The following is an 18280-nucleotide window of genomic DNA, read 5'->3' on the forward strand; positions in this document are numbered from 1 at the left end:
GAGCAAGCTTTTCCCTCTCCTACCTGTCCAAGAGTTTCAGGGGGTCTGTGAAGCCCCTAAAATGGTGCATTCAGTTTTACCTATTGGTGTGTATGTGTATTTTTTTTTGGAGGGGGGAATGATCCACAGCTTTCGTGCTCTTCAAAAGTATCTGATCACACCAATGATAACAATTGGTATACCTGAGCAAGGGAAAAGAAGGGCCACAAGGAGACTATGTTGATAACCAGGAAAGCTTATCAGAAACTCCTCTGACATTAGATGCGTATTTCCTATGAAACTACTCAGGCTGTAGAGTAAGCGGGCACAGAGGTAAAAAACAGAAGCTGCACGGTATCTATAGAAATATACTTGTGGGGCTGATAAAGACAGATTTCATCTTACTTGTTGGGTTTTACCTCCTTAAAAAAAAAACTTGAGGTATAACATGAAACCTTCCTTTTGTAAACCAAAACCAGACTCCAAAGCCCTGAATAATTTTGGAACGAGGGGATTATTTCTGTGTCTGAATAGTCTCTTCAGAAAGCGGTGGGAAGAGACGTAGTGACTACGGAGAGAACAACTGTTTCTTTCAATTCAGCTGTGGGCTCTGGAGGGAAGAGGCTCATCTCTCTGACGGTGTCAGTTAGGCCAACACTGAAAACTGCCTTCCGCCCTTTATGCTGATCATGTCTGGGACCAAAGTGGCTGCCGCGATCCTGAAGATGGAACTAATATGGAGAGCCTCGTTACCCGTGACGGGAAGGCCTGCCCCTCTGGCTCCCACTCTGCTGTGGCAAAGAGAAGGCTGCAGCAGAGAGCAGACTTGGAATTATGTTCGCGTGAGGATGGACAAAAGATCAGAAAGTGGTTTGAAGGGCATACCCAGAAAGCCAGGCTGAACACAAACAAAGGTGTGAAACAGCACCGTAGTTTGAAGTAGTATTCAGTATTTATCTGGAGTGTCTGATCTACTGGAGTATAAAATAGAGAATTTCCTGGGGCTGGGAAGATGGTAATCCTCTGAGGAGCCTGGAGCGACAATTGCATTTAATGGTAAAGAAAGATACACAGAATTGCCCACCTATTCCTCACCAGTGACAGCAGCATTATCATGGAAATTATACTTCAAGGTCAGTAAGCTAAATGACAAGAAAATGGTCTGTGCCAGGAGTTTAAATGCCAAGAGGCGCCGGGCCAAGGAGGTGCACAGACATAACCCCGGCAGTGGTACTGATGTAATTATGGGCTTAGAGGAATTCTCAACACCAGCCCGGAAGCTGGACCACAGTCCTTATGGGAAAAGAGAGAGTATGAAGGTAATTAGAGGAAAAAAGCTGAGGAAAGATACTTTACTTAAAAAACACCACCACCACCCCCAACAAACCCTAAAATCTCTAAATAAAGCCCAGTGTCGGCATAGGGACCTTCGGGTCCTCGAACACACATAAAACCGGACAGAGGGAGGAAGGGGCCACACACATCTTTATAAGCTCAGTTTCCGAGCTGGGCTGCACGTGCGTGGCAGAGTGTGACTCCCTCCCAGGGGCCCGGGCCTGGAGGAGCCCCGAGGTCCATGTGACTTGTGAGCGTCCAGAACAAGGATCTCGGGAGGGAATTTCACAAGCGCACAACATATTTTTTCTCCCTTGACATCGCTTTCTACTTCTTCTCTCCCTCTGCTATTGTTTAATTTTGTGGTTCCACTTTTTGAAGAATGGTGGGAGGTACCGTGTTAGGCAATCTCTGAGAATGAGGCTCAGCTGCAGTTACTGCATTATGAAAGTCGGCCTCCCACATCTTTCAAAGTAACTGTGATTCTACTTAAAAGGAAAAAAAGAAAAGGAGACATGAAGGACAGCAGGCAGGAAGTCGCGCTCAGCCTTGTATGTGCAGCATCTCTGCCCAGCACGCAGTAGGTCCCGCACAGGTGCTGACTCAGGGAACAGATCGCCGTCTCGAAGTAGCTCTGGATTCCATTTGGTTCTGAAACAGGAGCCAACCCTCACAGCACTTACTGTGCTTTTGAGCAAGCTTTTGTTGATCTTTGTGATCCCATTAGTGAAAGTGACTAAACAACCAGATCTGGCACACAATTATCCTAATGGCAGTGTGTCAGAGTTGAACATTCCTAAGACTTGGTCAAGAGATTAGCAAGGAATCAAGCAAAGTCCCTGGAAAAGCAGATTTTAAAAAAGCATATTGATGATATCAAAATGCAAATGAGATCCTCAAGATAATTTCCAATTCTTTTTTCATAATTAAGCACAGAGCCTGATTATTACTGATATTAAATATGTTGTACAGGGGCGCCTGGGTGGCTCAGTTGGTTAAGCGTCTGCCTTCGGCTCAGGTCATGATCCCAGGGTCCTGGGATCGAGTCCCGCATTGGGCTCCCTGCTCAGCGGGGAGCCTGCTTCTCCCTCTCCCTCTGCAGCTCCCTCTGCTTGTGTTCTCTCTGTAAAATAAATAAAATCTTTAAAAAAAAATGTGTGTACAATAGCCTCTCCAAGAGCTCCATAGTAACATTTATTAATACATACCACATTGAAGAAAAATAAATGACTAAAATAATACGGTTCCTGGAATAAGCAATTTTTAATTCTGAGTATACAATTTTATAGGTTGAAATGATGCTTTATAAAAGGTAATTATTAAGTTTGGTTTAAATTATATTTCACAAAGTATGTTCCAATGGAAATTTAGGAAATACCTACAAGGCACGGCTTATAAACGTGGAGACAAATTATATACAGGATATTTAAGTGAATAAGCCCAGACAAAAAGGGTTCAAAAAGCATAATATTCTTTTAGTAGTAAATATATTTTTTAAGATAATAATAAAAGCAAATAAAAAAATTTTAACCATAATGTTAAAAGAATAAATTCTGGGAAATTCTTCAGAAGCCCTGCTAAGATTTCACCTCCCTGGGGAGGGAGAAAGCTGCTGGAGATGTTACCACCACAGACCCGGCGTCACCAGCCGGTAAGACTCTCAGTAAGTTGACGGCAAAGAGGAAAATCCTTAGGTTTCACAGTGAAGACAGTGGGCAGAGTCATGAACACACTTGAAATTTTAGGAAGACCTAGTGTGAACAATTTCGACAAAGATACAGGGAAGATTCTTTGACGAGAAGTTCAGGGAGGACTAGAGCTAAATAGTTTATAAAAATGTAGTTCTATGGAGTAAGCCTGGATAACTTAAAACAGATTCTAATTTAGGAAATGGGGCAATATTATAAATTACAGGAAAGAGGAATGTATAGTCAAGAAACAGTCTTCAGGAAAATGACTCAGCACCTCCCGCCATGCCATTCCCTAAAGTTAAGTCCTCCAAGCAGGAGCCAAGACTGATGTGCAGAAAACAGAACTGTTACAGAAAAAACCCTAGATGGAAATGAGGGAAATAACCCAACTGGAACACAGGAGATGGCAACAAACCTGCTGATTTGAATTATGAACAATAATTACTCATGATCAGTAGGACTCACCTAAAAAAAACTCTGCTACTAAATTGTATTCCATGTTGTGAACCTTGAGTCTTGAGTGAGTGAAATAATAACCTGACAGTGACAAATTCTGGATAGAATAACTTCAAGGAAGTTTACAAATCAAGAACTTAGGATTGAGGTGCTGTTTAGTGAAATCTGACAATATTAAGGAGAGCTTACCTGCAGCAAATTACAGCTTTGCACGACAAAGCTAAGTCCAGGAAATACTGTCTTACTCCGAAAGTTAAGGCGTACTTGAGGGTTTTCCCATCAATTATAAGAGCAAAATCATTCTCTTTTCGAAGAGCATCACCAAGGGTAGTGCAGTGGCGACTAAGAGTTTCCCTCGTTGCCTGTAAAATCAAACAAAAACACCCGCAACGTTTACTTCCATTTGTTCTACTAAGATGCCTTAAGGATGTTCAGCAACTACATTTAGTTATTCTTAGTGCTTTTATATTTTAAATTGCTTTCACATAATTCTACTCATTTTATTCTCACAAAAGCCCCTCAAAGGAGATTGGACAAATGTTATCAGAAAAAATAAATTACTCTATTAAACTCACACACCTGTGCCTACCAGGGTTGGGATTACAAATCACTGATTCCTCTGCGAGCTTTGCTCATTATTCTAACCACACAATCACAATCCTGCAAAAATATTTTCAGTAAATTATCTTATTACAAAACAATAACATTGTCCTAATTTATGAACTAGTCAAAATTGCTTAGCCATGAATCCAGGGGAAAAGTTGAAGAATATCATTTAAATAACTTATAGGTGTTTTTTCAGAATTCCTCAATGCTATTGCAACTTAATGCCCAGTAACCAAGAGAGGGAAATGCAGTATTTGTAATCTCTTGCCACTTCATGAATTGGTTTCTATAAACTTCAATCATAATTTCATGATGCTGTACTTCAGTTGGGGATGGGGACACCTGGCTTGGTAATCTTGATGGATCAAATAGAAGAACCCCTTCCATCAATGAAGAGTTCACTTTCAGGCAAAATAAAAACATTCAGTATCAAGGAGAGCTTTGTTCACCTCAACTATACAGAAGGGTTGTATTTATCTCCCTCTATCAAGAACTGCTTTCCCAGTTCTTCAAAGGCAAAAAGTTGCAAGATATTTAGGTTTTCTCCCCAGATGCTGTAGACTCTTCCTATAACCTAATGGGGCCAGCTTTCTGTTTTACAAAAGCCCAAACACTGTGGAGAAACAGAACACTGGCTCTGCACAGGGAAACATAAGGAATGATTCCTCTCCTACTGGAGTTTTGCTCTGAATGCTAATATCTGAGTTTGCAGTTATTTATGTAATAGATACATATATATATATGTATATATATATTTATATAATAAAATATACCTATAATAAAAATACATAATAATTTTTATTATATTCATGGGAGATATAATTATTGTTCCAATTTAAGAGTGTTACTTCAGTTGCATTCATGAAGAGGGAAGCAAAGGCAGAGGTAATTAAAATTTTTATTGGAGATTTTTGAAGGTGTTTCTGCATTCGTATTCAAATGTGGTTCACACTGTGTTCTGGAATTTCAGAATCCGTTTATCAGAATAATAGAACCATGTTGTACCATAAAGTCAGCCTGCCCAAATTTCCTAATACTGGACCGTCGCTTAATGCCTCCCCTGGCCCCCATTACCCACAGTGACACTAAGGACCACCATACAGCAGCGTTCTTTGCAAAATTTTCTGTTTACACTTTACACTGGGAGGAAGGAGCTGTTTGAATTTATAGGCCTCACCCTCCTATTTCCTGCTAAAAAATTTTGGCCCAAGAGCACTTAAGAAAAGAAGGGGAAAATGTCAGAAAAATTCTGCAAATGAAATTTACTAATGACAATTTACAGTAGATTACTCTAGATTGTCTTAAAAGCAAATTTGCAAAGATGAGATGAACAAACAAGTAAATGAATGAACTGATAAAAAAAAGGTAACATAAAATATTTAGCGCATACCACATACCAGGCATGGCTCTTAGGGCCACACATACAATGCGTTTCAGTTAACACGTGTTACAACCCTATGCGGGAGGCATCACTGTGAGCCCCATTCTGCCGATGAGAAACAGGAGACAGGACTGAGGTTCCTTGCCCACAAACACTTGCCCACGAAGTGGTGAAATCAAACTCAGAATTAAATTTCTGTGCTAGCTTGTCTTTCTCCACATAATCCAGGAAAAGTACCAGGCAGAGCAAATTATAAATGGAATGCCCACACCAGTCCCTCTGCTGTTTTCCTAGAGCCCTCATCATCTGTCTCTCATCTCGTCTTTACCGCCAACAGAGATTTCTCTTTATAAAACAAATTGAGAACACAAACCACGGCTCTTCTTGCTCTAAAATTTGTCTATGGCTTCCTACCATTTACACAAGAAAGCCCCAACTCTTTAGAACGGCAATTAAAGCTCTCCACAATCAAGGCCCAACTAATTCTCATTCATATTTCCCTTCACAATCTTGACCTCTTTCTGCCCTCTCTGGAATCCCCTTCCCTGCAGAGTTAGTCTACCACCTTCTAAACCAAGCTTACCCGCCAAGCCCTCCCAGACTCACTACATGCGGCCAAGCATAACTCACTCTAGGCCAGAAAGGCCCTCGGTTCGTCCAAGGGAGAGACCACGTCTCCCCCATTTCTCAGCAACAAACACAGTGCCCAAGATGACAAATGCTTGGGAATTATCAATGTATCGAATGAGAGCACAGATCAATTCTGAGTTCACCCTCCTGGTGGCTCTCCAATTCCCTGTCTGTTCTTACTTCTGATATGAGTGAGTGAATGACGGTGTGTGTGTGTGTGTGTGTGTGTGTGTGAGAGAGAGAGAGAGAGAGAGAGAGAGAGAGAGAGAAGGAGGGAAGGATGGAGATCTTCTCTTGCTTGCTCCTTAATTTTTTTTAGAGAATAATCCATCACTCAACAGTCTTTCAAACCAAGGCACTGTTCACTGAAATGCCACTGTATTTTTTATGCTTTTGCCCACACGACTCCTGAGCTGAAAACCCAAATGAAAGCTGAGATGGACCTCAGGAGAACTTCAGCCCTCTTTCAAGATCAGCGGCAGAACAAGACTGAAAGTCAAGGGACCTGTGAGCTGGGCAAGCTCCGGCATTAAGCGCACCCTTGGGACGTGGTCCTGTGCGCCCCACTCTCTCTCCTTTTGAAGGTGTTCTCTGACACCTTGAAATTGGTTGAGAACTCTTATTTGTAGCATCAGTACCCCTGGGTTTCCTTGGTGATTATCACAGGTCTTCGGCAAATCAGAAGGTGTCAGGAAATGTAACAGAGGTAACATTTCAGAAGGGAGGTCAAAAACGTCCCCCCGCCCCGTGAATTCTCCAGTCCACCCACCTAGAGTGCAAGGTAACAACAACAACAAAGCTGCAAACATTTTCTTATTTTAGTTTATAGCTTTCTTTTGTAAGTAGCTCTGTTGTTGACTGTGTGTTGCCAGTTACAAGTTATATTTTTCTCTTATTTATACTGCCAGCAGTATTTTAAAATTATTTTATTTATGAAGGTTTATTGCTTCTCCCCTAAGCCTAGAAGCCATACTTTATGGCCATATTGCATTGAAGCTTATCTCCTGTAGCTAGAAATAAATTTATTACTATATTACCTGTTGCTCTGTTTTCTTTTTGGCTACCGAAGGGGGAAATGTTTAAACGTTTAAACTTAGTGACATGTGAAAGTGAAAATATATAAAGGAGAAGCTAAATCAGAAAAAGGATAAAAGACCATAGAGCAGAACAAAATAAAACTCTGTATCTCCTTATTCTACACAGTCTTATTTGTGAGCTGAAAGATAAGGCACATGTGTTGCCCTAATCAGAGACGGTCTGACGTAAAGGCAACCTGGGGACCCAGACAGGCGAGGGGCAAGGCAGGGGTCCAGGTCCCTTACCAGGCAGCCATCCAGGTAAGGGAGGGAAAGTGGGGTTTGTTTGTGCCGTCCCTAACCTGCATCCCATGTGGACATTCCAGTCAATCATTCAGCTCAACTCTGCCTACCCACAGCCCTGCACGTAGCCAGTGCTCATTAGAAGCTTTTAGCCCCTGGACCTCCTGCCATGTTTCCTGCCTTGCCAATTCACAGTGCAGGCCATGACCAACATTCTCCTCGGTTCTTAGTCTCCACAACACAGAAGGAAAAAAACCACCTCACCATGTGGACAGGCTCTGTTCCAGCCCTCTTCTCTTGTATGGGTGCGCGTGACCACTGATCTGTACTCTCATCCACGCCCAGTGGATTTCAGTTTCCTACAGGCTGCTCCAGACCTTTTCTTCTCTCCAAGATTCCAAATTCGGCCCTTGTCACTTCAGCAAACGTATACCTGCTTTACTGAGAACGTTTATACCGGGAAGAATTCCCTCAACTTTCCTCCCTCAACCTCAAAACTTCCCTTTACTTCTTTCTCCCTAATTCTTGAGGGAGGGGAAGAATGGAGAATTTTTTTGCCTCTGCCTCCCCCACTTTTCTCTTGCATCTTCATTCTCCCCATTGTCATGATCTGTTTTTCCCTTTTAAGACTACACACTAACAACAGTGAACAAAGAGACAAACGTGGCTCTCTTTCTCCTGAGTCCTCCAGGTACAGGACTACTGCTACCTTTTGGATTTTCCACATACTTGTTTATACTTCTGCAACGGAGCATGAGGTACAGTCGCTTATCTGTTTCTCTCTCTCTTTCCCTTTGGGACTGAGGCCTCTGATGAAGAAATGAAATAAAAGTGTTGTAATGAGATAGCAAGCAAATTATGAATGATTGCAGAATACCTTGTGGGAAGTTACAATGCTTCCTGCGTGGTCATTTTGAGGACTGTTTTTGCTGACTATAAAACTGCTGTACATCTTGGATGGTCTTTCTTTTTTTTAAGATTTTATTTTTAAGTAATCTCTACACCCAACGTGGGGCTCGAATTTACAACCCCAAGATTAAGAGTTGTATGCTTTGGGGCACCCGGGTGGCTCAGTTGGTTAAGCATCTGCCTTTGGCTCAGGTCATGATCCCACGGCCTTGGGATCAAGCCAGGTTACATAACAGTGGGCCAAATAAACAATATTTATTTGGTTTATAAGAAATATCTTTAGAAAAGAAAAAGAAAGATGCCTGGCAGATAATTAGGTCAGTAGAATTCCTCATAAAGATACCTCTGACCAGAAGCCCTTAAGATGGAGTTCTATTTTAATCTTTAGGGGTAGCCTGGCAAAATAGGTAACATGTTCATATAATATCCTGCAATAAAATAAAATAAAACAATAATCTTTTAAGAAATCAGAGACTTATAGCTTTATGGCAATATTCTTCATTGCTTTTACAGGACTTTTTTGATAAAAACCACACAGGGCATCCTAGACAATGAAATCTGACACAATTTTATAGTGAAATAAATTGAAAGCCCTGATTTGTTTGGAAAGTATAGCAGGAAACATGTCACTTTCATTTTGACAAAAACCCTGCTTGGAATAGTCTGAAGAACCCAGAGGCCAGATGTGCAAAGAACATGTTGGGCCACTTAAGAACTGTGTTTTTGATGGCCCCAAGTGTCATGTTGCAGAAAGCACCTGCATAAAAATGGCCCTTTTTCAGCTCCTAGCCTTTGTTTTTTTTCCCCCCTGATTCCTCTCAGAGATTTATAGCACAGGTAGTCTTCCTTGAGAACATATCCGAGGAACACCCTCATAGAGAACGTGGAAGAATCCCTAAGGAGAGGAAAATAAGAGCCTTTAGCCTCTGACTAGAAGACTAGTTAGCCAAGTCTAACCAGCAGAGACGAGGTAAAGATTACAGATAAGTAATCCAACATGTAACACCTAACGGTGGTGGCTTCCCTGCCTTGCTCCAGGCTGCAGTGACTTACAGTGACAGGATCACCTATCTCTACCCCAAACGGTATCGTCGGCAAGGCTAAGCACAGATGGCAAGAGTTAAAGGAAAGAAGGATACTTATTTATTCCAAATTATATGTTGGTGTTTGGGTCTGAATACAAACAAGCACTGGGCATTTATATTTCTTCCTGGGAATCTGTTATAATAGGTGCAGGTCAAATGATAAACATCTGTTTTAAGGAAAATTCTAGTCCCAGAAAGGAAAAACTAATATATCAAGATTCTGAATTACCCTTTGACTTTCAGACAGTTATTTAACAATGTATTTCATTGTTCTTGGATTTATTCTTTTCCTTCATGAGTTCATCACCAGTTAAGTGCAATAAGCATACAATTGGGGCTAATGATGAATCACTTTGGGGAGACGCACAACTCTCATCCTTGTCAGATGGACTGAGGTTTATGAAACCTCTACTTCTGACTTTAGCGTAAGTCCCACAGGTGTCTGTTTCACTTACTTTCCGTAAAAAGGGCAAAATGCAACACAATGCTCCAGGAAGACACCTGCAGGAATTTTGTGGAACAAAGATGGGGACTCTGCTAAAACAAGCTAACTCACTGGAGGCTGAGCCACTGTAAAATCGCTCTTCAGTACTTGTCAGCTGATGTGCAAAGTCACCAATAGATGCAGAGAAAGCAGGCATCAATGTACAACGTGCAAATGCGTGGCTGTAAAAAAGCGGGGCTGTTGAAGTTAGAAGTCAAGGGTGGCCATGAAGGTTCACACGACACTTCTGGGCACTGGTAATATTTGAAGCCAGATGAAGAAGCCACAACATAAAGAACTAAAGTCCCAGAAGCTAGGAGGCAATAATATGGTATCAGAATGGCCCTGCTCTGCCATTTATGGACATCTTTATTCAGGCAGGTTACTTAACTTCTTGGAGTCAAAATTTTCTCATGCATAAGACTGGGTTAATGTCTGTTTTGTAGGGTTACTGTGGGCTAAATAACTCCTCTACTTGTGAGTCAAGTGCCCTGCCCAGTGCTTGGCTCAGAACTGACATCCAAGAAAGACTAGTTCTTTCCCATCTTCTGACATTAGGTTTAACAGAGGTACCCACATCTGATAAAGAAGGATCTGTAAAGTGTCAAATACTGTAAACAGTGGTACAATTCAAGTGGTACCATGGAGAGAATTTTAAGTTTCCTTTTGAAATCTTCCATTGGCAATTTATTTCAACCCACCTTTTGATTGTTAACACTCAACTCTACCAGCCACTTCTACTACATAAGAAGTATCTGGAAACCTGTCTTCCCTTCAACTCTAGAAAAGTTAGCATCATCTCTTCTCATACAGCATATAGTTGTTGGTATATGGTGGGAAGACACATATTTATATAACTAGACCAGACTGCTTTTCTTTCTCTCTTAACTTCTGTCTCCAAACTGACACAACTCTTGAGTGGAAAATAACTTGAAAGTTATAAACTGGTTTGGTGTTTTTCTCTATTTTTTTTTTTTTTTATATAGATGACCACATCAATGTATATGTTAGACTTTAAGCTTCCACAAAGAATGTAAAATTATATATATGTAAAATTACATGTGATAGCATTGCACGTGCAAACGAGCGCTTCATAAATACTAGGTTTAAAATCAGTAATGATAAAGAAAACACAGAGGCCATGTTTTGTTGGCATGTTCTTCAGATACAACACCGTAACTTAACTTCACAGATACTGATTGTTTTTAATAGCAGAAAAATAAATATTCACTGGGTGTGTGTGTGTGTGTGTGTGTGTGTGTGAATATCTAACTTGCTTAAGGTCTACCTTTTGAAACCCATTATAAGTTAATTCAAAATGTCAAAAAAGAGGACATATATAAGAATCTTAAACTAACACATATTTTACTAGCTGTTTTTGAGGTTTGTGGCCCCACCTCATCCTCATTTAAGCCATGAGGTATTTACAAATTTATGGTCCAATAACATTTCATTCTTTCTCTACTTTTACACTCTCCAAATGTTCACACCCTAAAATTACAAATTAACAGAACATTCCAAGGACATTCTTAATAATACATTATGACCATATCAAGTATGGACAATGTTAGCAAGTTCTTAAAAGAGTGAGTTATGACTCCCATTATAGCAATGTGGATAAACCGCTGGGTATGACTTGTTTTTCGACAATGTGTTATTGATTCGGTGGAACACTGACATTCATATGCGCCTGTGTAACACACATACCCACTCTTCCATCGGCTAGTGCAGGCGGCAGAAAGTTGTAAAAAATGTATGCCTGAGCGTAGAGAGAAACTACATTTATACATAATTGGTCCATTTAGTATTCATTCCAGTAGGATCACCAGCTTTCTTGGACATAGTTTTTGACGAAAAAGCTTTGGTGTTTTTAAACTCCCAGACTATACAAGAACATAACCTTAAAAAACATATTCATGTAGAACCAAACTAACATAGAGTAATTTTTCTAAAGTGGATAGGGCAGACAGAAGGTGAAATCATTAAAAACATATGGTCCAAGAGGTCCTCCAAAACAGCTTGGTGGAAGGCAGCCAAGGGAATGCATTTAATCAATACATATTGCTAAATATAATGAAGAGGGGAAAAAGACAAAAAAAAAATTCCCATGCTTTGCTGATACATAGATATGGGCTTTCCAGGGTGGGAGTTACGTATAAAACACTGTAACTGAGGAAACAGTCCAATCTCCCAGTAGGGTCATGCCATCAGAAAGGTCAAGGGTTACAAAATGGAGGAAGGTTAAGAAGAGGAAGTTGTAGTGCTGGATAAATTGCTCTTGGCCCCTGGGCAGAGGTTTGGCATGTGGGATTATGATAGGTTCCATCAGGCAAATAACTCCTCATGAGGCATCTAGTCTCACTTGGGCTACACTAGAGAGAGGCAGAGAAGTGTGGACTCTGGGTCCGAGGCTCTGTTTCAGTGTTGGGGTAGGGGCACGTAGCGAAAGAGAAACAAATCCAGAGAAAGGAAGGAAGAGTGAAGTAGGGGATATAATTATATAATTTAAGTAGTTTTGTGGATAAAGGCTTTTACCCAAGCTCTCATGGTAATTATTTTAAACCACCACAGAAAGCCTCCTAAACACTTATTTTGAGCTTGGTATTAAATATTCTCTGGTGGCGGCAGGGACCCAAACGCTGAGAAGAAGGAATTCTAGAGGAACTAGGTCGGCCGGCAGACATCCAGTCTCTCAGACTGCCTTCGATTCTGCCAGGAAGAGCCTGCTCAGAATATATAGCTGTTTTTTTTTTTTTTTTTTTTTGAAAATAATCAAATTACCAAATCAATGGTTTGGAGAACGTAAAAACCCGGGGCCTGTGAGAACTGTTACCTCACAAAGAAAGCTAATGTTGGGCCCTTTTTCCTAATGATTTGAATTAATTAGTGTTAGGAATGCAGAAGGCTGTATTTTCTCAGGGCAAATCCCAAATGCACGCCCTTTCCATTATTTCACATGGACATTCAATAAAATCTTATGTACAATTGTTGTAGTAGTAAAATGAAACGTAGTCTTTCCCGAATCCAATAAATGCAAGATGCCCAAACACCACCGTTTTCCAGAAGGGCATCCCTCTCTCAGCTGCTTTTGTAGTCGTGGTGGTGAGTGGGAAAGGAGGGAGGGACGACGTAGAAAACGTGGGGGGTGCCTCCCAGAAAGCCTCCTTTTGTGACTGAGTCTCTGCTGCTATTGGGAAAGGGATGGTTATTTAAAAACAAAAAAGAAAAATGGATGGTTTTGGACTTAGAGCGACCTAGGTCGAAGTTCAGGATTCTGCACTCGCCGGCTGCGTCAACTCGAAGTCTCTATCTGTAAGCGAGACAAACAGCCCCAGCCCCATGGGAGGAGAGACTCATGTACACACAAAGGCCTGGCACACAGTAGGTTTCCTCTCAACTGCCAATCTGATGGCACGATGACTCATCAGGAGAAATGGGTGGCAGAGATGCAAAAAAGCCACAAGGCATGGCTTGCTCCGCTCAGAAACGTCAACAAGCTCCAGGGAGAGGGCCGATAGACTGGCGAGGAAGCATTTATCTGTAATTCTAGGACTCAGGGGGCTCTTGGAGGGGTTCAGATGTTCAGCCAAGAAAAAAAGAAGAAAGAAAAGAGAGAAGAGAGAGATAAAGAATATTCAGGCTTGCGGGTAGGAAGAATTTCTCAAAACAGAATTACTATGAATTTGTGAACAACTTAGGGTTCTGCACACCAGCCAAGATGACTGAGTTTTGTTTAAGGAAAGGGGGCACATTGAGTTTTTATGAGACCAAACAATTGTGTTTGATGGAACTCTTTCAACCACATCCTTTGGCTTTGTGGCAGGCGGCGTCTTAAATCAGAGGAAAAGAGAACAGATTATTTGTTCATACGCTATTTTCATTTTTTGTAATGTTTACTTTTTTTTTTTTTTTTTTTACACTAACTCATTTCTTTCACATGGAACAAAGTTGGCTTTCTTCGCTGAGAGCTACTTGGAGTAAGCAGTGTGCCGGACACTATTTGAACAATCGTCCTGCTGTGGGACATTAGAAAAACCTAACTTTGCTTCTGATAGGGATATATTAACACCTGAAAAGTTAAACTAAGATCTTAACATTTTCAGGCCAAAAAGCTGAAACAGCTTTGCTAACGGTAAAAGAAAATTCACAGTCCTACAGCTCCCATGTTGGCAGTGGAGGCAAATTCAGTGAGGTTTAAAACCTGCCTAAACTATTTTTCAAAGCAATACAAAATGTATTGTAATGGACTCATGGGACACATCAAGACAAAACCTGAAGTAGCCCCACATCTCTTTTCTCCCCCTCCTTTTCTGGAGTCAAGTCAATAACTTGCTTATTCTGGATTTCTTTCAGAGGCCATTCCACGGTGGCTGGTTCCCCAAACAGTGAGGTTTGTCTGCATAATGCATATAAGTCGAGCTTAAAAGGATACAGATGACAACCTCACATTTATGTCATGAATGCCCTGTGAGGGATATTTGAAGCTTACACGGTGTTAGAAAATCAAATTCAGCAAGAAGAAAAAAAAAAAGAACAATCCCATAAAGGGCTTTATTTTACCATGGTGTTGAAAAATATATACTTTCATGCTTGTTAGTATCAAATGCGGTTAACAATTCATTTTCTATAAAATACATCAGTGGGGGAAAACATTGGTATCCATAATCAAACTTGGGCTGGCTTGGGGTCATATTCTCAAATTCAGCAGAGAAGTTTAAGTAATGAGAAGGGTGGCTGTTTAAAATCACCTCTTTAAAAAAAAGATATCGCCTCTTACATCAGCTGGCAATGAGGACCACCCTCCTTGGGAATAATAATGTTAAAAGAAATAATAATGATGATGATTATAATAATGGTCAGTTTTTTTTTTAAAAAGCTTACTACATGCTGGCTATTGTCTCTGAGTATTTAGAAGGTACTGTTTAGTTTAATCCTCACAATGTACTCCAGAGATAGATATTATTACTACTTTCATTTTATAAGAGTAGCGGGCAGCTGAGGCCCAGAACAATCTATTTGCTTACACCCCGGAATCCAAGGACTTCAATACGTCCTCCAATGCCAGTTAGCACCAGAGGTCAAGTTAAAGTTTTAGAATGGGCATAACAGTATCTGCCTACTAATGTTTTCAGGTGTAAGTGTGATCATTCCTATAAAGTCCTTAGTCTGGTACCTAGTACAAAAAATAAGCACTTCATAAACATAAGCTAGTGTTTTCTTATGACTGTACAGCAATGCACAGAACCCTGCAGGGATAGTAGGGCTCTCTTTTCACAGAAAGTCAGAAAGCTGCATTTTCCTCTGGGATCCATTCCCTACTTGCCATATATCAGGTGCTGACTCCTACAAATTAGGCTGAATGTGAATGTCTGTTGCAGCAGAGACTACCTAGAAAAACTGCCCAGATGATCTGAAGGAAAGGTAGGCAGGGCTTCTCAGGAGTTAAACTTGCAAACCCTGGAAGCCTTTTGACTTTGAGCAAAGGAAATTTATTTCTCCAAGCTCTGTACATACATACGTATTTAACCATCATTCCTGTTGATTCAATAAATATATAGTAAATATTTTTCTTCTCTGCCCTTTTTCTGTGTCCTAGGGAAACCAGACAGTAGAAAGGAAAAGGAAAAACAGTAAGAATGGATTTAAGATCCAGCCCTGCCTCTCAGGACAGATCCAACAACTCTCCACATAAAAGAGACCAAGGTTAAGGGCATATTCCGCTATAATAGAGAGACTATAATATAGAGACTCAGGAGGATTGTTCTGGCACCCACAGAGTTAATGGCTTAAGAAATTATTGTCTCTTCTATCCACCCTCGACTTGACAGATGAGGATAGTGGAATCAGGATGTAGAGAGCTTTTCGTACATTTTGAAAGGCCTTAATTAGACACTGGTTGCTAAAGACAGACTGAGATTCCCTAGTTCTTAGCTCACATTTTTAGACTTTTCCAGTTTTAGCAGACAGATTTTGAACAAATCATGACAAACTAAAGATAGGAAAGAGATGTTAGAAGAATCCCTCGGATCCAGGTCACTAAGTGGAAGGGGTTTCTGAGAAGTCTGTGGGCTACTTCCTAGGCATTGCTGAGGAATTACGGGAGAAGTGCCATATACCCTTTGAGCCAGAAATTTGAAATGCCTGCCTTTGCAGACCCTTAAGGAAATGTCTCCTACCAAGAACATAATCAGAACTAATAAAGTGGTTCAAGGTAGCACAATAAAAAAATTATACAAATTCCCTAAATGATCAATTTATTACAAATATCTAATAGATTCTGATCAACTTTAGATGATTCTTAATGGTGCTTATCTATGAAATTCTTATTTTCTAAACTCGGAGAAAAACATGATCAAGCTTTCTAAGAAACTCTTTTGTGGACACTGTCAATATTAGACAATAGTTGGTAGGTGACTGGGTGTCAACACCCTCTGTGTTCTGGACAGTATGTTAGCAGCGGATGTTACTCTTGCTATGAAGGAAGTCAGGAATGGGCAGAGGCAGAAATGCCAGTCAGATTTCCGTATCAGATCTGTGCAGCAAGACTTTCATTCTGTATTCTCAACTGTGGTTTGGTTTTTTACGTTTACTTAAAGGTTTTAAACAATGCTGAACAGCCATTAATTTTTCAAGAAGGATAATTTTCTCAAAATGAGAAAATTTAGAAAGCCAAATAACATTTCTTTTTGACATGAGCACAAAAATTTCTACTACTGTGATTGCCAGGGGAAAGGTTTTCCTATTTGGAAATTGAAGAGCCTCAAGTAAAATATTTTACTTGGACAAGTTCAACATAAAAAAGAGAGATTCCGCTTTAAAATGTTAACAGTATTAGGAATATCTTGGTAGAAAATTTGCACAGTTCACAGCAATATGCATCACTTATGCGAAAGAAGATCTAAACTTATATCCTGCTTAGAAAAAAAATTAGAAGATGGGGAAATAATATATCTTTTGTAATGAAAATGACCATTATGCAGAACAACTTGCAAGCTGCTAAATACTATTTTTCTACAAAATTTTATACCATCTCTTTCTTCTATGTGCCAGGCCCTATAGTAACCATACCAGTCCTCTGCCAAGGGTAACATTCTCCTCCCTTTATGGGCAGCAAAACTGGCTCAGAGAAGTTACCTAATTTCAATTTGCCCAGAGTCCCACATTCAGAATAGGGCAGAACTGTACCATTTCACGGAATAATTTGAGTACGCTCATTAAAACTGTCACTTGATGAAACACACACTCACAATCTATTTTCTATTACATTATTTCCTAAGATACTATGTTTTTACTAAGTTTATTACCTAAATGTTAATTATTTGTTTGTGCTGATGGAATGACAATCCCGTATTTTATCATAATCAGTACAATTTGAACGCAGAGGGTGCTTTTCTTTCCCATGACAATGAAAAATAAATAATGGTTTATCTACAGGCATTCTAGCCCATCTAATGATTTGCTTGAAATCTTAGCTGTGGATTTTATGACATAGGATCTGAAGGAGCTATGCAAAGTGATGTTTCCTTTCCTGCTGAGAAGCAAATGAGTGCACCACAGCGGGTCTGACCCCAAACAGCCAGATTTGTAAAGTCACCACTTAACTCCCTGGGAGAAAAACCTTCCCTAGACGGCAGCGAGAGAATGCATGGCAGTGCAGAGCTGGATAAATTAGCATGAATCCATTCAGCCAGGGTTTGCCTATGATCTTCCACACCACGCGGTCACTTGAATTGCTAAGGATCTTTCTAACTGCTCTTAAAATACCAGATAAGATCAATTACTGGTGAATTTAAAACTGATACACAACTTTTTTTTTTTTTTAAAGGGAAACCCTTAATTTATCATTACTCAGTGACTTAATTCTCAAATATTTCTGGAGTACTTACCATGTGGTGGGCAATTTGCTGGGCACTGATAGAGAATGGTTAACCAAAACAGACAGACATGCACCGTGCTTTCACTGAAATGGACTATTCCCTTGGGAGTCCTACCTGTGTTTGGTCCAGTAGAAATAGGTATGCAGGGACCCTTTGGGTGTTTATCACTTATGAGTTACTGCCCTGAAACCTTCAAAATGAAAATAAATGCCCTTGCCTTAACAATCATGATGTAGTACACTGAATATTTTTGGCATTTCACTTTTCTTTTTTTCCCTTGAGATTACTATTTCTCTCACTCGATACTCAGAACACATACAGAACATGTTTATACCAATTGGAGGAAAATTATGAAACAGATGAAAACAAAAGAAGCATAGCTATCACACCCTCCATGAGGTGAAAGCTTACATGCAGACAGAAAGGATCACGTGTCAGATGAAGCATGGTTTGTCATGTGTTTGTGTCAACGTCACGGTCTTACTCCTGACCTCTTTCAAGCGTCAGAAAAAAGCATCTATTACCTGT

At 40.3% G+C, this 18280-nt stretch overlaps 1 protein-coding gene across 6 annotated transcripts in view; it reads right to left on the reverse strand.

Moving 5' to 3' along the window:
* The window catches only part of ATP8A1 (ATPase phospholipid transporting 8A1), a 219902-nt gene that overhangs the window by 62314 nt on the left and 139308 nt on the right, over positions 1-18280 (reverse strand). For all 6 annotated transcript variants that reach the window (XM_036076975.2, XM_036076977.2, XM_036076978.2 and 3 more), the window contains one exon: positions 3651-3823. In XM_036076975.2, coding sequence (XP_035932868.1) covers positions 3651-3823 — 173 coding nt within the window. The remainder of the gene's footprint in view (positions 1-3650; positions 3824-18280) is intronic.

Source organism: Halichoerus grypus, chromosome 3, assembly GCF_964656455.1.
Source record: "Halichoerus grypus chromosome 3, mHalGry1.hap1.1, whole genome shotgun sequence".
In the NCBI taxonomy this organism is placed as follows: domain Eukaryota; kingdom Metazoa; phylum Chordata; class Mammalia; order Carnivora; family Phocidae; genus Halichoerus; species Halichoerus grypus.